This window comes from Pseudopodoces humilis, chromosome 8, assembly GCF_049639895.1.
Source record: "Pseudopodoces humilis isolate 2021_Gansu_Grassland_sample_001 chromosome 8, ASM4963989v1, whole genome shotgun sequence".
Lineage (NCBI taxonomy): Eukaryota > Metazoa > Chordata > Aves > Passeriformes > Paridae > Pseudopodoces > Pseudopodoces humilis.
Window position 1 is genome coordinate 22,864,878 of NC_142207.1, and position 25,656 is coordinate 22,890,533.

Here is a 25,656-nt window from a genome sequence, read left to right on the forward strand (position 1 = left end):
GAATGCACGACTGCTCAGAAGTGCTAACATAGTTGTTTCGCTTTATATACCCCAGCTCTGCTGACAGGTCTGCCTCATCATGTCAGTGCCGGTTCTGATTGGTTTCTTGAAAGAAAGTATCTTGTGAGAGGGGATTCACTCTCTGTAACCATACACCACCTGTTGGTCTTGATTGACAATGCTAATTTTGGAGGCACAAAAGGGATTCACTGAGGAAACCTCAGCCGTTCCAAAGCTTTTGATTTATAATTCGATTTAGTTTACCAAGTGCAGTTTACATTGCAAATTTCCTAATTCATAATCACAAGACAAAGAAAGCAATAAAAAGCATTTTAGCAGGGCATATGGACAAGTCAGAAGTCATCATATCAGTGAGATTCAGTCTTACTTTCTTTCATTATAAAACATCCAAGAAGCCACACCAAATGCATATGTCAATCACCAGACTAAATAAGTAAGCTGAGCTCAGACAAGTGGCTGCACACTATTAGAATACACCATTTGAACTATTTTTTTTCCCATAACTTTGAATTCTAAAATGGTGTTTGGTAATATATAGATTTGGTGCTCTAGGGCTGTTTTTGTTTCCTTCACAGTTTTTCTGCTGTTTGTTCCAAGCGGTTAAGCATAACAAACAGTAACCTACAATTGGGAGAAACACGAATTTTGTGAAATTGAAATAGACAAATACTGTCACTTTTAAGAAAGAAAATATTAAGTCTAACAGCTTTTTTCCAGACCTGTGTAGGCCTTGTGCAGACCACAGACCATGGAACAGCATATTGGTTTGTGAGCTTCCACTAGCCCAGCTTTGCCACTATGCAGCTAATTATGCCTTTAGAGTGGTTGCTTCTGAAACAGACATCAGAGTTAGAAGACTACTCTTGTTTATGACTAGAATGGGAGGTGTTTTACCACACCACCTCATCTGCCTGTTCTATTCCTGCCCATCTACCAAAATCTTTAGGCACATAACTGGCACTCAAGACTACTTAAAATTCCTTGCTTAAAATCAAGCATGTGCTGAGCTGGTTTGGTAAAAGGAGGACTTCAGTCTGCAGTTACCAAGTTCCACATTGAAAAGGACCTCTCTGAGAACACCCAAATATGTAAACACAGACTGGAGTTTTGTATTAACAGCTGCACTTGTGCTTGAAAACAACCTGAAGGAAATCTCCAGCAAGAGGCAGAAAACGCCAAGGGGAGAGAGAGAGAGAGAAAGAGTTTCTCTGCTACAATTCCTGCAAGGGAGTGTTATTGTTTGCTGATCTGAAAGAAATAAGAAATGACATATTGCTGTGATCTCATAAAATAACTTCAGAAATTTGATCTGTACTTTAACTTATCCATCCCATAAAGTGGCAACTTCATGGCTGCTCTTGGCATGCAGCAGTATCAACAGCAACACAAACTGGAGGAACAGTCTCTACACTGGTACTGCCTGAACTCCCACAGCAGCTGAAAGTCAGAGAACTACAGCTAGTTTTTAATTTCTTCTCACAAATAGATTTCAGTGAGCCTAATCCCTCTGTACAAGACTTAGCATGACAGCAAATGCAACTCTATGCAGTGAGGGGGAGCTCAAACTAGCTTGTATTAAAAGACGTAGAATGTCAAAAGAAACTTATGTAAAGGGTTAAAATTTCCATTTCTAAACAGAGGCCTGCTAAATTAGCAGACAGCTGTTTTTCTCTGTAGTCAAACACTTAAATAGTGAAAAATCAAACTTGAAGAAAAACACAGGCTAGTATTTGCAAACTTAAAAAATGCAGCTAGCTTTATGATGATGTCTAAATCAAACAAAAAATTAAAAAAGTTTATGAACATACGATAATTTTTAAATTACAGAAATATAAAACCTGTCACATTTGAAGTTTTGAGATGGTCAGAAATTCATATCTTGCTATTTCATCAAGTCAACAATGACTGATAACAATAATAGTTACAAGGGGAAAAAATTCCTGCATTCAAATACAAATATATAGTATTTTTAAAAATAAGTTCCTTCTTTTTTTCTTTTTTCTTTTTTTCTTTTTTTCTTTAACTTTTACATTTGCTTTTAAACATCCATTCCAACAGAAGTTTGTACCTTTTCAGTTTTTTACTTTAAATACAGAAATGCTATTTCAGAACAGTGGAATATTTATCTCATCTTCTCAAGGAAATATGAACTATTTATCCTGCATGCCTTCTGTCACATCGATATCACATGATTTCAACATGTTTAGTGTCACACAAGAAAAACCAGAACGACTTCAGTCTTACTGTGTAGCTAAGACACTGCTGGTAAAAGTGACATTATTTCTCTGCTCCAGCATCAAACAAAAAGATCCAGATAATGAAAAAGACTTTTTTTTTTTTTTTTTCCAGGAAGACATTTAAATTTGGGATAGTTACAAAAATCAGTCTGCTACTGTCTGAAGTATAAAGTCTATATTGGCAACATTTAGTACATGTCATACATTGTAGGCCACAACACATTTAAGGAGTAACAGGTGATATTTAACATTGTGAAACATTGTGGTGGGGACACCTGCAATCTCTTTGTGTGATTCACTTTGATTAACTGTAATAATCCTAATGACTTGATCAGTGGAACTGCTGCAGTAGGCCCACATGAAGATGCCTTGAAAGCTGAACACTCTAGTCAGAACTTAAAGACAAAATTCATTCTTCTTGAACACTAAAAATTTCAAACTTCCACCTAAGCAAGTTTTTACTGTGATTTTTTAAGAGCAATTTCTTAATACTTTTTTTAAAAATTCACAATCTTTACTTTTGCTCATTATTTGTCAAAAACTACTAGTTTTGTACTATCAGTGTACTCTGCAGTAGCTGCACAGCCAATGTAGGATGGTCCCTTGGTCTAGCTACAAATGCCAATTTGCAAACTGTGTAAAAAGAATTAGTACCTTTCTTATTCCCTTCTCTCCTTCCATTTTTTCCATCTCCCTTACTTCCATTCATTCCTATAAAATAACTATAATATCTCCTTTCATTTAATATTTTCATTTTACTCTCTCCTCCAATCAACTATTTGAACCAAGAGAGTCGTGAAATGAAACTTCACATAAAACTTCTCACTGAAAAAATGCTGTCCTATGTCCTTACAAAGCTGACAAAACAGAACCCAAAATATATTCATATATTATATTCTTGCTGAATTTCCAGTATTCCAAGTATACTTTAGAAAAAAAATTACTTTCCCTACTCCCACCCAATTTCTTTAAAATTAGAGAAAACTGTAAAATTCTTAACTGTTAAACCACTAAATCCTGACTTAAAATCAAATTATATTTCTACCACCCTTATCAACTTTTCTTTCCCTGATAATACTGCAAACAGTACTTTGTAACAAAAACTTTATAACCTTAAATACAGGCTATAAATTGCGTTATATACACAAGAATATCCATGTTTGTCTGCTGCAGCTGGCTTTTGAAAGGCTGCTGCATTTTCAGGTGCTTGTGATTCCTATCTGAGCCAATCTGAGCCTATCTGAGTAATTGAATATGCAAGATACATCAACCTTTTTCAATGCAAACTAGAGCCTGCTTGCAAAATATTGTTACTGAAGAAGACACTGTCAGTTGCTTCCAAAGTAGAAAACAAAACTAAGGCACTAAGCGAGTTTTGAAATTACTTTATCTGTTTCATATGGGAACAGCTTACTGGAAACTATTCATTATAATGGTTCCTATTCACTAACTTCATCTTGATAGGAGTTACTTATATTAGCTCCTTCGAAATACCTAGAAGGAAATTTATAGATGTCACTTTTGACAAGTTTTCCTTGTATATTATTTTTTATGCATCATCCTCATGCATTTAGGTATGTGGAACAAGGAAGAAAGAAAAACACTTACCTTCTCAGCACTTCACTTTAGAGAGCAGGCCCTACTACCAAAGCCTGGCCCCTGAGTAAAGAATATACTTATTAGGTGTTCCATTTCCTTCAACAAAACAGTATTTACCATCATTTTACTGGGGACAAGTTTTATCTAACATTTAGACAGTCCTTAGCATTTAATAGATGCATATTTTTCATCAATTTTGGAAACCTTTTAATAAATGTATGGACATCTATGATTTGTAAAGTGAAAAGAAACAAGCATGTCATTTTTCATAATAGAGCCATTCTCTGGGAACAGTTGGAGCAATAGCTGTATTACTCATTGGCAAGAGAAGGTTGATAGATTTTTATTTATTTATAAACACCATTTTCTACTATTTTGTAAGAAAACCATGAGTAAGAACAGATACATAGATTTCTGGTTTGCCCCATGTATTATTTAAAGAAGCATTGTCACCTTTTTCCCCTGAGTTATGTTTTGTGAATCAAGGGGAAAAAAAACCTCAAATATTAATTTTTTCATATAGTCTATCAATCAAGTAAAAGCAAAAAGAACCAAATAGTTTAAATTTGATGAGCATCCAAGATCAGCAAGCACTGAATTCTACACTTTCATTTTTACAGAATGAACTTCTAAATAGGAAACCATATATGCCATACTAAAATGTTCCAGCTGAGAAAGGAGCATTAATTTTAGGGGGTTTATAATCTGGGGGGAAGAAGGGGATGGGCATCTTATATGTACTTTTTCATTCCTCTGAATTTGAGTACAGTTAGAAACACAGTATTTTCTGTGATAATCCTAAATCTAAATAACACACACAAGGAGCTTAGCTGGAAAAGGTAATTGCATAGGATCCATGAGATGTTTGACACTTGTCTTCATAGCATTTTGGAAAAATCTGTGAAAGATACAGGGTAAATATGCAGAACAAGTACCTCAGTCTGCAGCTACTATATTTATGTGCACATATACATAGCCTTGTGACTCCTCTGCGGGCAGGATGCCACTGACTTTTCCATAACGTCAAGCAAGTGATTTATGTGATCAGGTGAAGACATGTACATGATATTTTTTTTCCAGCTCATTTCCTCTCTCTACCTGTACTTCAACTTGGAGATAAATTTGATTCTGCTATTCAGCCTGCATCTTGATGGAGAAAAATGTCTAATGTTTTAATATTACAATTTAAGCAGTTCTTAAATATGTTATTTCAGTGCCAATTTTGCACAGATGACATCTACTTGGATGAAGCACAAAAATGCTGCACTGCTTAAATCCCTATCTGCTCCCTGTGAGAAGTGTGAGTGCATTGCAGTGGTATGCAAAACCAGGGTAGGTCTAATCAATGTGCATATACAGAATGACAGAATGCTGGACAACAGGGAATTGCACAGTACAGGTGGAATCTGTGTGTACAACAGGGAATTGCACAATATAGGTGGAATCTGTGTGCATCTGTGGTGTTGGCCAAGCCATTACGAGTGTACTTAAGCAGAAGTCTGGGAAGTGTGAATCATTTCACAACATTTTCAAAGTAAGACTTTGAAAATCTGAATCAGATGGACCAAGCTCAAGAACTGTTATTTGCAAGGGCAACTGTTTTGTTTACTGTTGTGGCAGACAAACAGCCATCCAAAATGGAGCTTTTCCTGAACTACCTTTTTCAATGCTGCAAATTGATGACAGTACAAAAATCCTTGTCTTTCTCTACAAAAAGCTTTGCAATAAATTGGAAAACACACCTAAAATCTGAATTCAAGAGATGGAGACAAAGATTCATCATGCTAATGACTGGCCTACAATCCAAAAGATTCAATTACAGTTCAGGGTTTTCTTAATACCCTGAATAGACACTGTGGTTCTCAAGGAATTCTATTATTGAAGAGTCCTTGGCTAAATTAAAAAAGTGCTTTGAAGCTAGCACTAGTATCACTTCATAGTCCACTCCCTTGAGCTGCAATGGCAGGCACCAACTGGAAATGGGCTGCATTGTCACTCTAATCTAGTCCTGAAAGCATTGCAGTGGAAGACTTCTCCATTATGCTTAGAGAGACTTCCTCTTCCTTGAAGACATTAGGAATATGACAATTAACACTCTATTTAATAAACTGAAGAATTCTGCAGTTATAAGATAATTTTGTTTTAAATCCTAATTCTCTATATTAGCTAGTGGGAATGGAATGATGATGGATTTAATAGGACTGATGGAATCTGTAGAATCATACAATACTGGGTACTAGTGAATCACCAAGGAGATCTGCAGTTTTGAAGGAGAGTGTTTATTTTCTCCATCATCACCTTCTGTTAGATTTGTCCAACAATCCACAGCAAGCCCAGAAGAATTGTAAACCACTGTCTAATAAATGCTGTGCACAGATGAATATTAATAATGATTTATTTGTAAAGAAACAAAATACAAATTTGAATCTAGACATATATTGGATAGTACCCAAAATTCATTGCTCCTCACCCATGGCCAATATCTACCAATGGACACAGCAAACAACACAAACATGCTCAGGAATCTGGCATCTTGCAGTTCAGTCCATCTTCTGTTCCACTGCATCGGGCAGAAGAATGGGATCATGTCTTAAATTGAAGTTCATCTCTTATGGCCTCTCAAGTTCCAGATGCACTCCTTGAAACCAGAGTTTCTCTTTAAACCTGTTTAAAGAAGATCAGTTAATATTGCCCATATTTTTAATGGTGGCATAGACAGTTCATGGTTTTGTGAAAATAAAAGATTAGAGATCAAATAAACAGTGATTACACAGAGAGCATGAAATATTCTAAATCTCATCTCCTTGACCAGAAAACACTTTAGCTATAAACAACAGATGAGAGAAAAATAGGATAAATCTAACCTTTTCATATAGTATATGTGTTTTAATCATACTGAATTCTCTATGTGACTTAAGTAAAATTATGATGATCTCGCATGTAATTTTTTACTTAGGAATATTTGCTATATCAAAGCAATATGGAAAAAATCCCTGAACAAAATATGTGGAATCAAGGCTTTGTCACCTGGCCATGAAGCAAAGTGTCCAGGCAGCCCACAGGGAAAAGGACAAAGCTTTTGGATCAACACATGCAAAAACTTTCCTTTATGCTTACATGTTGCACTACAGCTAGATAAATAAACTTCAGCGATTTAAATACAAAAATACTCTTTTTTTAAATCAGAGCCTAAATTAATGAGGTGACATTTAATTCTGTGGTAAGAGTCACAGAGATTAGTAACTTCATGTATCTAATTTATTTAATTTGAAATGGCACAGTGGGAAGTATTGTTATCTTTAATCAATTAATGAACGACAGTTCCTGTCTTGTTAGGATTGCTAATTGTTCTTCAGAATAAGACTTGCCTAGCAGAAAACCTTGCTTATATATTCTGTTCATGAAACTTCACTTAGGTCCATCAATTTGAACTTCTGGAATACTTTGTGTTTTAAGCTCTTCAATCTTATACTAATATCTAGATTAAGGTGCCTAGATTTCAAAAAATATTTCACTAAACATAAGTACCTTGCACAGGCTCAATTCTTTAATGCATTACAAATTCTTTGATCTAAAAATTATATATCTTTGGATGAAGAATAAAGTGAAAATGGGAATTACATATTATGCACATAACATACATTGCCCTAAAATTCATAGCTTAGTAAGCATGTTTGATGTGTGCTTTGTAAATTAAGGTCCTTACAGTGGTTGCAGTAGTAAAAGCTGTAGCATGGAGTAAGATGCAGGTTACCTTACTGGAGTACATTTAGCCACTGGCCTTTCATCTCTCTCACGTGGTATGTCCTGGGCTTGTGCTAGCTCAGCTGTGGTGACATTCACCTCTTCTGAAAAGTATCCATCTTCCCATTGTGGTTTAGCCTGAGTTACACAGGAAGTTTTGGGGGGTTTATTTTTCTCTGAAACAATATATGTACATTAGTGGAAACAAGTTGCTCATGTAATAAGGCAAGAGGGTGTCAAGAAGCATGCAGCTGACAGGACAAATCACCTATCACTGTCACGAAAGCAGAACAGTGTGCCTTTCCAATTTCATTGCTGGCAACACAGATGTATCTCCCAGTATCAGCAAGGACTACATTTCTTTTCAAAAGATAATAGGTATCTCCTAATTTCTCAATCTATAAAACAAGAGAATACACATAAGGGATCATTAGTAGCATAAAGCTATATAAATTACCTTTCTCACAAGAAAAATTTCAAGAACATTAGAACATACACTGATGTCTCCAGATACCACTTGGATGTCATCCTTTGTCCAGCAGACATGTGGTTTGGGCTTCCCATGTATAGTGCAATGCAGGATTAAATCTTCTCCCTCTTGCAGAGTTCTATGTCCAAACTTTTGTATGAAGTTTGGCTGTTTCCCTTGTACTAAAAAAAAAAAAACAAAACAAAAACCAAAAAAGAAACCCCAAACAATAGTCACTGTGTTTTAAAGGACACAACTAAAGCAACTAAAGAAAACAATCTGTTCTCATTAAGTTCATCACATTGAAAGACAAAGAGAGCCTTTACTGAAGCCTGGAACTCAGGATAACTTGTTTGCAAGACAGTTAGTTGGCATATATTGTTTCTCTATCTAATGTAAAATTTGTTAAAAATCATCGATATTAAGCACCCAAGAATTACATGCATCAGTTCCATGGAAGTGCTAAAGAATCATGTTTGATAAAGTATTAGGCAAGGCTGTGTGAATTATTGTTACAGTGAAGGTGTAAGATTAATTATTCCACAGTGACAAAGTCATGAGGGAAAATTTTATCATTTAGTGCATTGCTGTACATCCCACTTTCTTTACTTTCTCTCCCCCTATTTAGTTAAAAAAAAAAAAAAAAAGTTATTGGAAAGATTAAAAAAACTGGTATTTGCAACAAACATGAGGGGCAGAATGAAGCCTCTTTACAACTTTGACTGCATCATTATTTTGGCCATCATTAATACTGAAACCATTTACAACCACATCATCCAGTACAAATTTGGTTCAGATGAAGGATGGGCAAGTAATTGCATTTCTATTGCAACACCCAAAGCACATGAGATTGATTTTGTGCTAGCCTCATGCCAACTGTGGAAGGACAGATGACACCTGAACCACTACAAGAACTGATCAATACAAATTAACCCATCAAAATTGAAGGAATTTTGATCATCACCATCAGTTTGTACTGAATAAAAACATTGCTTTCTGTGACTTGAAACTTAATGAGCTGTAAAGCTGGGTTTATTGAATCACTGTACTATCACTTGAGGTTCCACTTATATTCCACCTATGAGATTACAATAAAAAGAGAAGACAAGCTCAGAGTTCAAACTAAGAATTCTTGACACTGGGAGTATAAAGCAGATGTTAACACAAGAAGAACACACAAAGACATCCTACAATAAAAATGAACTTTTTGCATCTCTATCACATAAAGAATGTCCTTCTTCCTCTTTAATATAAATTGTACCACATTTCCAAAATATTTAACAGAAGTTATCACCGGCCTCCTCTGAAATAGAAAGTTACTGAAATGTGTATTAAATGACAGAGTTTAGAACTGCTATGCCACCATTACTCCACTGTTTAAGGATTAAATCTTTCCTTTATGCTATTATGAAACAAAAATCAGCTTCCCTTGAACAGGTGCCCATCAACTTCTAAACCCAAATATATTGATCCAAAGGCTATTTTTGCCAAGGGTGGGCCTGCTGGCATCACAAGGCAGACATTTTGGCCCCTGTATTAATAAATTCAGTTCTTAGGTGAGCTCCTAGTTGCAATAAGCTTTCAAGCTTAGCTGCTTTTCTATTCTTCCTATATACTGTAGGACTGAGGCACCAATGCAAAGCAGAAGAATGTAAGTTTTACTCTCCCATATTTGCACTGACCTTGTGTGACCTGTCTATTAGCCAGCCAGAGCAGCTCAAACAACTCAGTTCTTAGCTGTTGAAGGTTAGCACGCGCAAGCTGCCACCCCCATTGCATTGCATGCACCAGAAGGCCAGAAATTTGTGATCTCAAGCTTCACTTCAAGCAAGAGAACCACATTTACACCCCTGCCTACTCTTTGCAGGCAGTTAACAGTAGGTCACAAACAGAACATGATTAGCTTGTATTCCAGTGCAAAACATTAAGTGGGCTTCAGCCACTCTTTGGGATAATTTTGGCTGGATTCCAGTACTTGTGCAGTTTGGATTACCTTGTGAAGTCATGTTGCATCTCATAGCAGAATGACTTTTACCATTAGAAAAAAAAGGAAAAATCTGAGTGTAATGGTGACAGTGATAATGATCAAACCACATCTTGACTTTATATCATTAAGGCAGCAGAACATAAAAACTGAAATGTTCCATTTCTAGAGCAAAGGGAAAAATATGTGCAAATAAAACCATGAAGAGGCAGTTCCTACAGGTCTTTCAGACACAGGCTTCACCTCAACAAAGTCTGCTGTAAAAAATTTTATCATCTGAGAGCAACCCTCAAAATAGAATGATAGTTGTATTTCACCAATGGTTTTCACATGATATCATAAGAAAACATCAGAAGACAACTTGTTAATTGCAAATTATTTCTTGGCTGGACATCCCATGATGTCCACATCCACAAAGGTTAGAAAGAACAGATCTGCTCCTCCATTGTGGGAAAAAATAATCAGGTACTAAAATATCGCTCTTACAATTTCAGACAATAATTTTGTCAGCTGTTAAATATTCCATGAATTATCAGTAGGAACCAGTAGAGTTATACTGCAAACTGGTGAAAAAACACAGAAAAATCATCGACCTGGAGCAATTAAAAAACTGCAGGATAAAAGTTCACCTTCATCTGTCTATGACCCAGCCTTCACCCCTGCCTAAGGTCTCCCTCACACACTTGTGTGCAGGCCAAGCCAAATTGGTTCTAACAGACTGTTTTTCAATTAAATTGCTTCACAGTTATTCTTAATCTATTTACTCTAGGCATGTAATTTCCAGTCTCTGGTGTCTTGAAATGTGATATTAACAATTTTATGAACTTCCCGTTTTCTCTATGAAATTAAGCTAGGCAGATTACCACCATGCTGCTTAGAGACTTTGGATTTGCTCTGCATTACTCTAAATTAACACTGCACTTTATTGTTTTGAGATTTTTGTCTCAGTCAAGCTCCTAACACAAACAAAAGGATTCCTTTATTAGGAATATTAAGTGGGTCTCATGACCCAATTGATCTGGAATATCCATAACCCAGAGCTCCAGTCTCCTTGGATACCATGTGTAACCTCCCTAAAGTCTTGGCAGTAATTTTTCATGACACAGTTCCTCTGGACCACAGATGGTAACATACACACAAAAATGACTCCTTTACCCTAGGAAAGTCTCCAGAGGAAGATGCAGAAGTGACCATACCTTACCAGTCATTTGAGAGGAACTCACCTTCTCCATTGCAGCTCCAGCCGCATCTGATCCAATCTGGGTAATGACTCATCCTCCTTCTGCCTACTGACTCAAACCTGTGACCTCAGACAGGCTGCTTCTCTTGAAAAATTAAAATAATTAATTCCTTTCCCCCTCCAAATTTAGGTACCTTATGTAAAAATCCCTTCACATGACTCCACATCTTGTAGTCAGGCAATATAAATAAATTAAATAAGATATAAATAAAATAAAGGAATATAAAGAAATAAAATACCGTTTTCTTAAATGGTGTCTGCATATGAGGAAGGAGGAAGGGAGTGTAGGTTAGTTATATGCTTAAGGTCTTTCTTGTAAGGGTGGTGGGACTGAGGCTTAAATCTTCACTATAAGGGAGCCATCAGGAAGATGTAAACATTTTGGGATCTTGAAGTAACTGTAGGCTCAAAACTGTAACTGTAGTGTGGGGAGATCAGCGTTGTAAACCAAGAAAGAACCAGAACAATACAAAACACCCAGATGCATTCCCTGCTCTACAGTATGGTTAAAAGAAGGAGGAAGTAAACCATGCCTAGTACAAACTATTAAAAAACCCCATGAAAGTAGGAAGCATTATGTTAAGATGTTGCTGCAACAGAATGAGTGTTTTTTTCCTTCAAAGAAATACTAGTGCATCATGAGACTATGTTACTGTCACTCTTTTTTTCCTCTCTTTTTTACATTATCTAAACAGAACACAGCTGGAATTTTCCAGCAATTTTTTTTTAAGGACTCATTTGAGTTCTTAAATAAAGGGTATTTAAATCCAGTCTGCCAGCACAGCAGTAACCAGTGTTATGTCTTTGTTTACAAAGCAAAACATTAAAACCATGAGATTTTTAGAGTCCTGCTGTGAATGCAGTATCTCTAAATCACTCTTTTTGAAATCTAGTTTCTTGTGGCAATTAAAATTGTGGCTGATATCCACATACCCATTAAAAACTGCATTTAAAGCTATTCTTTTTTGAAAGTAGACACAATACCACACTCAAAAAATCAACTTTTGTTTACCTAAAATTCACAGAAATATTCAAATTCTCAGAGGGGAGTTTTAACAAACAAATGAACAAAGGTATTATATACTTCCACAATGATTTATTAAGATCTACATTACCTTTATTGTGACATAGAAAATACTGCAGGAAAACAGGTGAAATTTATACCTGAGAAAATTTTTATGAATCTACGTTTCTGGGAGATGACTGAACTGAGAAAGTGGTTCATTAAGGGTAATACCAAGTTAGTTAGAACTTACTGTGTTCCCCCATCTGTTCACCACTTCCTCCCCTTGCTCCCTCTCATTGCTCTGAGGTTATATAATGAGAACTTTTCCTTCTTCAAAGTCACAGGAATTTTTTTAAAAGTTGCAGTCACTGGGCCAAAATATCTGACCCTCAGCAATTACAATATATATTCTTTTCATAGCATGCTACACAGTAAAAGGTTGACTTCATTCCAACAAATTATGCAAGAGAAGGTAAATATTTCCTCTTTAAAAATTTTCCACAGCAATGTAATTGTAACATGAAGGTTGGTAATCAAAAGATGCAGGAAAAATCATGTAGCTATTTGTCAGCTCTTTTTACTGTACAAATACAACAAATACCAAGGCTAAAGAATGAAGTTATATTTGAGGATTTATAAACTGAGTCTTTCACTGGCACAGTTACATCATCATTACATAATAATTAAACAAATTAGAACTTTAATAAAAAAATACATTTGAGGTTGTCCTTGTCAAGAAGAAAATACAAACTGTAGGTGTACAAAATACTGGTTTGGATTTACTGCTTTGAACTTAAAGGATAATTCTGTTTGACTGACTTTTCCTTTTTTTAAAATTTGAATACACTTTTGGATATTTCCCCAATTTGGTTGATTGTGTTTGAAATCAGTGTGTTAAAAATTTTAAACGTATGCAAATGCTCATTTCATAAATTATTAACTTTCTTGTCTTATACTAACAATTTAGAGGATTATTAGAAATATTTGTATCTTTAACTTTGTAAGAAGGCAGAGAAAGTATCACAGACATCTATTTAAGCAGAGTGGAATGTTTCAATGTTTCATTTTGTAAACATTTGTTCTATCGCATGCTAGATGCCACTTACACAAATCCTGATGGTTCTGGGTCAGTTCTACAGCACAGCCACAACTCTGTTGGAACTACTGCAGCTTCCCTTTGAGGAGGCTCTGTGCTGGGCTGAGACAGATTTAAATCTGACCAATGTTAGTTCAATCATGAATGCTATGATACCTTTACTAAGAAGCTTTGTCCTAAAAATAATTTGGTTGTAAGCATACAAGCAAACATGTGGCTGAAAAAAAATACATTCTAGGTTTAAAAAAAATGCCAATGCCTTCCACACCCCATCCCAAGAGAAGACATATCCCAAAATACACAGTGATCTGAGCACTCTACCTGGCTCTATATTGACATTTAAAACCTACAACCATTCAAACCGTTTGCAATGCTATGGAATGCCTACACTTTTAGGAAGCAAAACTCAGCCTCAGATTCTAGAAAAATCTTAGTAAGTTTTTATCTCAACATCTCTATGACAAAGTTGAATAAACACATAACACTGGCAATAAGGAAACAAGCAATATATCCGTTTTGCCATAAAAAGTGGTTTGGTACATATTGTGAAAACACGGTGTAAGAAAATAAATTCAACAGTGTGGTAATTAAGTCTGGTGCAGTCAATATTGTTCTTATTTTGTGAATAGCCAGTACATTAGTGATACACTAATATAGATGACACACAGCATTATCCAGTCTATTCTTGCAATAGGTGGCCTGTTACCTTGCACGTGAAGAATGGCACTTGAGGAGACAGTGCCGTTCAGATTTTTAGCCCGAACAACATAGAGGCCAGCATCTTTATCACACACCTTCTGAATGAACAAAGTATGCTTTGTCTCCTTTTGTAAAAGCTTTAAGCGCTCATCTGCAGTCAGTTTCTGGCCCTTCTTGTACCTGAAGCAGAGAGTCAGTTTTCAAGTCAGAGTTTTATCACCGCATGCCACACAGAACTCTGCAAATTCAGACAATCTCAGTAACACTACAGTAACAGATAGAGACCTGCTGTGCCCTCATTTCTCAGTTTTAAACTTGGTCTGTCAATGTGTGTGAACAGTTAAACAATGCAAATTACTAGATAATACATTCTTAACAGTAGAAAACGTGGTTCTGAGAGTGGTTTCAACAAAGTTACAGCTCTCTCACAGCAAAATTAGAGAGGTAACATGAGGGTCTGGGGCCTTGGTTTTGCACACTGAGACATTTTTGCTAATAAGGTCTTGAGTCTGTCCACATCCAGCTCATGGATAAGCTCTAAAGGATCAACAAACAAACTTTCTGAACTTGTATCTTCAGTGTAAAACACAGCCCAGAACCTTTCTCCACCCCAGCCCACATAACATTTACTTAGCTCACATCATCAAACAGGATAGAACAATGCATTAGGAGTTATTTCAGTGAACTGGCGTCATATTCTAGCAGTAGAGTATCTGTACCATGTATTGGCATTGACTCCTGATTTTAAGATGGAAATTAGAGGAAATTCTGGCTCTGCTTGCCCCATGATGTTTCAGCATAGGCTGTGTTTAATCTAACACAAACATGAAAATATTTTTCCATATATCCAGGGAAATTTCCACACAAGTACAAAATACACGTTATTAGTGAATTTGTAATTTAAAAAACATAATTTTTTCTGTTTTCATGGATTTCTAATTTGCAAAATAATTCCAGTTGAACATTACCTTTTTGAAAGACAATCTATCAATAGTGTATATCTTTTCAAGCTAAATTAATGCTTTCCTACAATAAAAAGGAATATTTTGTTTCACCAATAATACTCTTCAATCTGTACAATATTGGTATTTAAAACAAGGTAACTTTATTGATACCAACAGAGTATAGCACCAAGGTTGCAGTGTCCAGTATTTTTCTCAGTGCCACTGAAAAAAATTCAGTTTAACAAAAACTTACAGTTTAATTCTTTAAATGTGAAATAATAATATTAACGTTTTTTTTTTTCCAGTAAGAGGCATATTTAATTTTAATACATTGAAAAAAAGGCCTCCATTTTGGAAGACTAATGGAATAAGTAGAGAAAAGACAAATGAGGTAAAATTGGAGGAATACATGCCACAACATATAGAACTATGAAAAAAATCTTGAAATCCTGCTCCTCTTTCATTCCCTATTCTCTTTGGCAGGGAATTTTTTAGAGTTCAGATGTTTATATTACATCATCTCTATTTCTCAAAAATCCAATATAAACTAATCTAAAGAGACACGTAGCAATTAGGAAAGAGATAGACCATGCACACCAATATATGATATAAAACTGATTCTTTTAGTGTAGATATTTAGATGGGATGTTTTAACCTATAACCTTACTTTTGATACCTGACTTTCACATGCGTGTAAATGTGTCCCCATCTATGTAGTGACTATAAATATTTCAGTGTGCATGCACATCTATGTGTCTGTCCATACGTAGTGCCCAGAGCCTGGGAAAATGCAGGTGAATTTATTTATGGTAAATCTGAAGCGTGAAGTGATTTTAAGAAGGCATTGAACAAGTGGAACACCATATTCCAAAATATGAAAACTGTATGATGCTTTTGCTTAAAAACACTGGATATGTTTGCAGTATTTTGCTACTCTTATTCAAAAAATTTGGTACAGAGTGATTATTTCAAGTTGGTTAATTGTTGAAAACGATTCTGAAGGTGGAAATCATGCAGAAGAGTGGAGTAGAAAGGATACAAGCCATTTATTCTAGCCTACAGATTAATTGATTTGGTTATAAGAGGTTTGTGGTGGCTCGCTACTAGGTATATTTACTACTTCTCATTGCAAGCTACCCACCATGTCAGTGTAGGCTCTGGGAATCCTGTTACTTCTACTTCCAAAGTTACCGGAGAACCTTCCATGACGGTTTTGTTAGACAGAAGCTGGGAGAAGTTAGGCGCCTGTCCAGTTAGGCTGGCCATGCTGTTCTTTTCTGAAGAACTTCTAATCTCTTCTCGGGTAACCATCTGCCTCTGACAGCTTCTGGTGGTGTCTGATTGAAACACGAAACCTGAGAATGCATCAGGCAAAGCATGCAGCCTGTCCTGGGGTTTAGTACAGTTATTCAAGGCATGCACATTTTCTTGCATTTCTGCCATGCTTTTATGAAGTTCAAGGTGTTGGAAATGTGTTTTGCACATTTCACTCATCATGCTGTGTACTGGTTTGGCTTTTAAAGAGCAGGAAGCAGAGCTAGTTTCAGGTATTCCTTGTGAGCTACAAGTCAAAGGAGATACTGCTCTGACTTTTGGACTAGAGTCTGTTAAAGAGATACAAAACTTTTCAAAGTGATCTGATGGACTTTCCGTTCTATTATTTGTAGCATCAGCAAAAGCAGAATTTGTTAAGAGGTCAGATGCTTCCATCTGTTTTGCTGTTCTAGTGGTTTTCTGCATTTGCAAGCTGTAGGAACTGACATGCAGACTATGAGAACTACAGCAGCACTGCTCATCTAGCTCTGCTTCAGAATGTAAGAGGTTGGATTCTGGTGTCTCAGAAAGCGGTGGCAAAGAGATATCATCAGGTGATATACACTCATATTCATCTCCAGAGGGGGTTTCTTCTGCCAGGAATTCAGTCTGTAAACTATCCTCTTTGGCTGAAGATGACAGCTCTGTATCCTGTGAAACAAGATCCTCACCAGCTGGACAGATAACTGAAATATCAGCCAATATATTCCTCTCCTCAAACTAGGAGGGGAAAGAAGAGAGAGGGAAGAAGACAAAGAAAAACAAAGAGTTATAATTTAATACATCCCCTTGTCATGCAAAATCTAGCAACAATATTTCTTTTAATTAAGCTTGATGTATTCTGAGAGGCAGAAAGAAATGGGGCAAAAGACAATTTGTCAAAAAATGTTGCAGCAGCTTATTGGAATTTCAAACTGGTCAAATAGATTCTAGAAAATATTTTTATAACTATGTATAAACATTTATTATAACAGTAACAATGAAACAAAAAGTACCTTTCTATAAACAAAGGGCAACCTGTGGATATCCTGTGGCTTCTGTTTATATGAACATTTGCAAGGGGAAGGCAGAGGAGGAGGAGGAGGAGGAGTAGGTGCCCTAATTACATCTAAATGGGACACAGTTACATAGCCATATAAATATATTAACAGCCAAGTTGCTGGACTTGTTTCTTTGAGAGAAGGAGTTGTCAATCATGGTCAAGAGTTAAATAATTAAGCCAACAATTCTGTAGCATTTTATAAACATTTTATATTTTTTTTAATTTTTTTTCCTGGCTGTTACAAGATCCTCCCAAATACTAAAAGAAAAATAAGGTAAAAATTATTTTTATGTTAACTTGGATCCAGGAAAAAAAATATCCCTTTCATCATGTTTCAAAGAGAATTGGGTGAGGCATAAGTACTTTAATTTTAATCACAAAGCATCAAAGACGTTATCTGCTTTGTTAATTACTTCTCTGCGTCTTGATTTTTGTATGAATGCAATCATATATTCAGATTGATTTCATTTAAAAGGTAAAGGCTCTCAGCAAAGGTGTGTGCATAATGTTTGCTTAAGCTGCTCTCTCATTGCTGAGCACTATACACAAATATGTAATCTACTGAGCAGTGTTTCTATCACCTATAAACTGACCGCTCAAATAAATGGGGTGGTACACTGAATTTCCTTGCTTTCCAAAACAGGTCTCTTTGGCTGCATCCAATACAAGAGTGTGGTGGTACATTTCTTTCTTTCTTTTTATTTTTGCTTCACTGCTCTAAATACAATCTAACAATTAGTGCAAAAAAATTGTAAAAACCCAGAAGTAATAGAACCTCATATGTGCCCTGGCCCTTTAGACATGTTAGTTTTAATATAGATGCTTTTCCAAATTATTACTCTTGTTATTTCAAAGCAATGTGATTCATGCCAGATCTATGAAAAGATGACTGGAAGAAGGTTGGGATTTTACTGTGTCTATTTTACTAAACAATTCAATTCAGTTGTAAGAAGAAGTTCAGGTTTTACTGTAAAAGTGTTTCCCACAAGAATCCCCAGATGAACTCTGACCCCTGAAGAGATGGAAGAAGACCCTGGGGGAAATGTGTGGAAAAGAATGACAGGTGAGCTGTGAGCGAGCAAGCTGCCAGATAGGCTTTGGCAGCATGGGACCAAAAAAGCAGGAAGATCAATGTGCAGTGAGAAGGTCTAGCACACTTTTAAGAGGGTTATATTTGAAGCAAATTAATACTGGGAAAGCAGCTTGCAGGAGTACAGATAAAATTAGAGATTGCTGGCCCACTATACGAAGCTCTAGTGAGATGAACCTGCTACTTTAAATGAAGTATGGAGTGATGAAAAGGGTAGAGGCATCATAGTCGCCACAATCCTCATATGATATTTGCTCTTTTGCATACCCTTGACTTCTCTCCTTGGCAGCTGAGACTCAGTCTGATGAGGAGTGACAAAGCCGTGGCTTAGTGAAATAGAGCTATGGGCATCTGCTGAGGTGATTCTCCTGAGGGATGCTCTTTGGAACAGTCACAACATTTTGAGAGAAATCTGGGCTCCAAGTCAATGCTGAAACTCCCACTGACTCAGAATGGAGGTGAAAAAATTATTTAGTTTTAATTTTGGCTTATCAACTGATTACAGGACATTTTGTATTGAACTGAAGGGAATGATATTAGTTGAATTTCTACTAAACATCACTGTTTAATATCTTGCAGTATTTGTCTATGTTATTTGTTTGCAAAATGGAATTTTTAGATATCTAAATCTGTTATCAATGGATCCTACCTTCCTAAGGACTTAGATATATTACCACCCACTCTGATTTATCTGACTATTTCACATAGCAAATTATTTACATTTACATCTAGGATCCCAAGCCTTTAAAATATTCTTTAAGCCAAAGTAATTAATCTCATAAAACGGGTCTGGCTTTGCTTTGCCTGTATTTCTGAGAGTTCATTTATTCACTGATTATTTGGAAATTTTCATATTCTTTTATTGTATGCTCATGAATAAAAGATGTTTGTCTGTTTGGATTTTTATCATTCCAAACGTATAGTCTTTGTGAATTGTCATGTGAATTGTCCTTAACATGGATGCAATCCCTACTTTGGATTATTTGTGATCTCTAATGCAGAGAATCTTGGCAGCTGAAATGGAACTTAAGTGTTTTGAGATGAGGATATAGATGATTATTTGATGGTGAGTTCTGTCATTTCTTCTATAGTGCCATACAAATATTACAGCAAATTATATTTGACATGGTGTTCTACTGAACTACTGACAGCTGAGGTTGTGTCCCATCATTGTTTCTGTTTCCTGGTATTCACACTGTTTTTAAAATGAATCCATGTGTTTGCTTTGTCAGGTTTTTGGTAATACTGTAAATGAGAATATAATCAAAGCTTATCAATATAACAATAGTCCTCACTTTTGATACACAGCAAATTAAGGAGTAGAATTCCCTTGAGAGTACACAATGTAAATTAATACGAGCAATTCACCTGGTGCCATCTGAAAGGAAAATGTTTTAAAATACCACTTTTTTTTCCCAATTAAGACCTTAATGTGTCAACAAACAATAATCATTTCTATCCAAATGGAGGCTTTAAGAGTGAAAAACAAGAACCTTTCTAGCAATGCACAGAGCCTTTTAAGAAAAACTTCTAGTTATTAAAAAACCCAATTAACTGAACTAACCTGCTGCTTTTGCTTCACTTCTTTAACAGTCTCACGTGCTTCTTGACCATTTCTTTCATCTCTTTTAACAGTAATCAACTCATCAGAAGAATCAACTTTCTGCCATGTGAAGAGAAAATTAAGTTTATACACAATAGAAGGTAAGAATTGTTAGCTACACACTGACTTACGCTCTGTACAACAGAGAAAACACCAAAGTGAAAATCTGTCATCAACACAGGTGTAAATTGCTTATGGCAAAAAAAAAGCAGCAAAACTCAATTAATTCATTCTGGGACAAGCAATGACAATGTTTTTCAAAGCTGACAGGATGTTTTCTGAGGCAGGGAAACTATACAAGACTATAATTCTTGAGTATGTAAGACTGAAGAATTCCAGCATCTAATCAAGAATCTGAGGAATATTAACCAATTTATACACAGGCTCAGTAAGGGGGAATAAAGGAATAAGTAACACTGTTACAAGAAGAAAGAGAATAAACAACAAATTCAGAAAAAATATCAGGATTGAAGGAAAACAGTTCTAGGGAGGAAAGAAACATTTATGAGCCTCTATAATCATATATCTTTAAAAGTGGAAAGGGAAGAATGTGTTCTAAGCATAAAACATAGCATAGCAGAAAACTGGACAACCATAATGTACTTTATGAAGACTTGATAAATCCTTCAAAACTGTCACTGAAGAATTCCACTGATTTCAAAGAACATAATAGTGACACAAGATAAAGAAAGCCAAAAGCTTTATAGTTACAGTTCTGTGTCTTCCATGTCTTTAGCTGCCCAGCCAAAAGTTATAGTCTTAAACAAGTTTCTTATAAGAATGTGCTGCATTATTAATTTTCCATTGTAGAAATAAACAAGTGAAAAATTCCATGTGATCTTTTCAGTCTATTTTTTTTTCCTTTTAGGAAGAAAAAGTAGTCTTTAATTTCGCTCTTGAAAAAAATCGAAGTTTTTTTTCTGGCATTCAGCAGCCATACAAAATTAGGAAAGATTATGTAATACATTTCCCTTTAATTTGTCATGCCTTAAAAATAACAGGAAGTGAAACTCAATTTATACTCATGACATTCCATACTCATGGCACATGTCTGTGTAGATAGGTTGCTGAATTATTTACTCTTCATAAGACACAGACATTGACCGTTGATATATCCTGGAAATGTTCAATAAGAATATTATTTTTTAAATCTCAGAATACTACATAACACAAAAAAAACCCCCAACTTTCAATTTAAAATAGCTGCAGAACTGTATTGTAAAAAACATTCAATAATTTTATGGAAATTGGTCAAAATAAGGCAGTAAAATTAGTTTGAAATTCCACTTGTCTTGAAAAGATCATGCAATGTTGCTCTAGAAAAGATGAAAGGTTCAAGTCCTCTTCTGACAGAAACTGGGATTGCTGTCCCTGCACACTATAGTGTTTATGAAATACAGGAATGGAGAGGAGAATGGGCACTTATGCTGAGGTTTCTATATGGTCACAGTGCAAGAGAAAACCTTTCCATTCGCCTAATGACCTTAGGAATTCATTTATATTTTTGGCATCTGCTTTAAAGTGTATTAATGGACAATTTGAGTGTCAATTTTATAGTATCATTCCATCAAAGAAATGTGAAACAAGATTCAGTACCAACAAAAGCAGGGTATTTAAGCATCTTAATTTTTTCACTTTCACTGAAGAATTAACTCATCAGCTGCTGCTGCATGCAGGAGATTTCTCAGATATTACTTTGGGAATGGAGAAGGGTGAAGGAAGGAGTCTTAATTATCTACTCCTATCACTTGTCTTCATAATTCCTCCTCAGTTAATATGTTACATTTAATTACACCTACAGCAGTTTATCAGAACATGAAACTAGAAATGCCATTCTCTTAAATATTTATGTAAAAACAAGGCTTTTCTAACTCAAATTACTTTGGCTTCAACACAACTTGTTTTTCGGGATATCTTTTCCAAGAGGGAGCCAATCAAGGTTGGTTGGCATTTTGTAGCTCTGGCAGTTACCTATACTATAATATCGAAGGAAGAAGTATGCAAAAAAAAGTATTTGTCTAGATACTCAGAGAAAATTTGACGTTTCCTCCTAAAGGTTTCTTGAAAGGTGTAACAGTTCTGAAAGAAGCAAAGAAAAAGAAACCTAGAAGAAATATTTAGTGCCCAAACAAGCAGCACTTCATTGATTCATTATAATCATTACCTAAAGTAACAGAAAAGTGAACAATTAAGAAGTAATTCGTGCTACCACAGATGATGCTCAGCTAAAAGCACTGACTCAGACACTAAGCGGGATAAATTGATGCAGATGCAATACATTCTCCAGCTGTAAAAATGCACCTTTATCTCCTTAAGTTCTCTCAGAGATCTACACAACCCATCAACAGAATTCATGATTTCTTCATACTTTGATACAGTTTTTTCAACATACTTCTTTCCTTCTTCAATACCTACAAAAGGCAAAACAGCACAAAAGTAGAACAGAATGCCTCAAACAGACATGCAACAACCTGAGTAATTGGTTACCCCAAGGAACTACAATTAACACATTTTTCTGTGTTTTGTTTAGCTGGAGGAGTTCTGTCATTCCTAGTAATGTGTTTTCCCAGCTTGTACTAGCTTACTTGAGATGAGTCCTCATAGTTTCTGCAGCTCTTCTCTCTGGTTAGTAACACTGCTTTAAAAGATGCTGACCTAATAAAGTGTCCCCTAAACTCGTTGCCACATTATACAAATAGGAGGCACTTAGATCACTGTTATAAGAAATACATAACAAAGGCAGGATGGAGAAGCTTTTTCCCATGTAATGATTTCAAGGACACCAAGCAGCTTCTTTCTCCTGGTGTTCCTAACCAGCTGTTGCCAAGAATCTGTTCTGTCATCTCCTTTCCTGCCAATACGAATGTTTAAAATATTGAGAAGGCTTAAAAAATAAAAAAGGAGAGAGAAGAATAAAGAAATTATCTGTATTCTCTAAATATTCTTTCCATATTAAATTAAGAGGAATTTAAAAGCCTAGTTTGACTGCTGAATTTTTTTAGTTTTACTACTTAAATAGGCTACAAAATCACTGCACATTTGGATTGTCACTTTATCTTTGGACAAAATAACTTTTAAAAGTATATGAAAATTACAAGTAAGAAAAGAAAAAAGCAAAATACGAAATTTTTTGATGTCTGTGTTTTTTGGTCAACAACATTCCAAATCAATACAATTGCAAATACAGTATCTAAATAGTAGTCTACATTATCTGCTAATAAAAATTTGGCAATCAAATCCTAACAGTTATTTATTCACAGTTATAATGTAAAAAATTAATTCAGCACTGAGGTATATAATTATAATATCCTCTGGCTTCAAAGGCTTGCCTGTTAGGAGAGAGCTTAAGCCATGAAATCTTAACTCCAAGCTCATGAATATTGCAAGGACATTTTGATTTCAAGGTGAACTCAGGCTGTATACAGAAAACTAAGTAAATACCAGACTGCTGAGTATTTTAATCCTTTCACTTTTTGTAAATATTTGTTGTGAAATCCTTCACCTCTTCCAGTTAATACTTCAAAACAACATTTATTTTTTAAAATTCATTGGATTTTCTTAAATTAACAAGTCTGGGAGTCTGCTTATTTCCATCCCGAGTTACTGCATTTTGTCCCCACAGAACATTACCAGATATCTCCTCACCATATAACTGCCTAGCAAGGTCCATCATCTGCTGAATTTTTTCTTCTTGTTGAGGCACTGCAGGTTCAATAAACTTATTGAATTGCTTATAGAGACTCTCTATTGCTTCTCTGGTTTTGCATTCTGCAGAGTAGTTGCCAACTCTAATCACTGTTGCGCTCACATCTTCAAACCAAAATTGACACTGTGGGACAAAAAAACTGCATTATAATGAATTACTATCTGCAGTCAAGCTGTTGTAGAATAGACTAGATTATTCTTAGACTTTCCATAATCAGTGGTATACAGTATATTCTTAAATATTCTGACTTAAATTTAACCTGAAAACCATTTGTTCATTACTAATGGTGCTTCAAGCATTAATGGCTGCTAATTTTTCATTAAACACTAGGCCCACGCTCATCTTATCAGCATGGTGAGGTTATTATGTAATGGTTCTGCAAAAGCACATTTTATTTCTGAGTTCTTTATACCTTGTATATCAATTGACTGATTTCAAAAACTTCATGGTATGGCCTCACTTAGAGCTGGTAAGGGCAGAAGGGATCCTTAAATTTAAAATACTAACAGACAGGGTTTTTGGTGTCAGCAGACAACGAAGTCACGAGGAATCTTTCTGCTGAGAAGACTGGGCTTTAGAACACACCCATAATAAACATCTTTAACAATACTCAGAACAGGACACAATCTGGTGTTCACTCAGAACCATTGGTATTGCATCATTACAGGAAATGGCTAAAAAATCACCATTTTAGCTACCGTTGAAATCAGCATTTAAGGCTGTTCCTATTTGCTGAAAGAGAAGTTTTGAGTAAAAGGTGATACTTTACACTGATTTAAAAAAAAAAAAAGAAGCAGTCTTAAATTTTAGCTTTAGGAAATAATTCATTTCTGTTAAGTAAGTGGGGAGTTTGAAAATGCAAATGTTCAATAAATATTAACAAATTGCTTTGCTAATGGTCTATGTCACACACTTAGATCCCTTTGGAGATAAGAACAGTGTTATTTCTAAAACTGAACAGTGATGACCAGAATGAGCTTGCCCCATGGTATGAGCACCAACACAATGGAGCAAGAGGGAAAATACTGTTACAATATTGCCACAAATTTTTTTTCTTTTAAGAAAGACAATGCACAAGACAGTCCTCAACAGGGCTGTCAAGACTGACAGGTTTTAACATTAAAATAAAGTTATGGAAGTGTCCAATAAGAAAGACTGCAGTTCAGAAAAAAAAATTATAGATATATGTAAAAATTTAGTCTACTAAAAAAAAAAATATTCTTCTATTAAGTATTTTACATTTCAATTCCATCATAACATAAACCACAGTGGGTACTGATGATAACCTGCCTCCCGTAATTTGACAGCTACCAAAGAGGACTTTGAGACACTTTCTGTGTTGCCTCCTTTGAGAAAATGAGCTCGTAAGTATCATCATAGATATGCTGGATGCCTTTGAAAGTCATGTGGTCATACGGAAGTGGAGACCCCAAGATGCATCAACAGAGACACACTGCACATTTATTTCCCGCTTTCATCACAAATTTAGAAAGAAACAATTAAAAAAAACCCCACTTTTTTAGCAATTTATTACTTTTGGAAAGTACAGATTAACCTTGAGGCAGTTAAAGCGCTTTTATCTCTCCCTGTCCTGGATCATTATTACAGCCACAGTGGGGATGTCAGGTTTACTAATACCTCTTTCATCATCTGCTGCAGATGCTCCATGAGATCCAGATTTTGCTTGTAATCTTCCACAACCATGTTAAAGTCATTCAGCTGCTTTTGTAAGTCACAGATTGAGCCCAACAGAACTTGAACTTTAGCATTAGGCTCATTTGCAAAAGGGTCAACAACTTTCTTCTCTAAATTATCCATCTTCTTTTTAAGAATCTGTTTTAAAAGTATAGCAGTGTTAAATA

General features: G+C 35.5%; 1 protein-coding gene across 3 annotated transcripts in view; it reads right to left on the minus strand.

Moving 5' to 3' along the window:
• Nucleotides 1–6,240: 6,240 nt before the first annotated feature.
• Nucleotides 6,241–25,656, minus strand: part of CCDC141 (coiled-coil domain containing 141) — a 62,567-nt gene continuing 43,151 nt past the window's right edge. The window contains exons 20-30 of one of the 3 annotated variants that reach the window (XM_014249271.2): nt 25,433–25,627; nt 23,734–23,917; nt 22,390–22,499; nt 20,050–20,148; nt 16,917–17,073; nt 16,181–16,376; nt 14,103–14,275; nt 8,098–8,252; nt 7,870–7,999; nt 7,612–7,777; nt 6,241–6,521 (exon numbers count right to left, since the gene is read on the minus strand). In XM_014249271.2, the coding sequence (XP_014104746.2) occupies nt 6,467–6,521; nt 7,612–7,777; nt 7,870–7,999; nt 8,098–8,252; nt 14,103–14,275; nt 16,181–16,376; nt 16,917–17,073; nt 20,050–20,148; nt 22,390–22,499; nt 23,734–23,917; nt 25,433–25,627 (1,620 nt within the window). In that variant the 3' untranslated portion in view covers nt 6,241–6,466. Of the gene's footprint in view, nt 6,522–7,611; nt 7,778–7,869; nt 8,000–8,097; nt 8,253–14,102; nt 14,276–16,180; nt 17,074–20,049; nt 20,149–22,389; nt 22,500–23,733; nt 23,918–25,432; nt 25,628–25,656 lie in introns of all 3 variants that reach the window. The other 2 variants (XM_088059258.1, XM_088059257.1) reach the window with 2 other exon arrangements.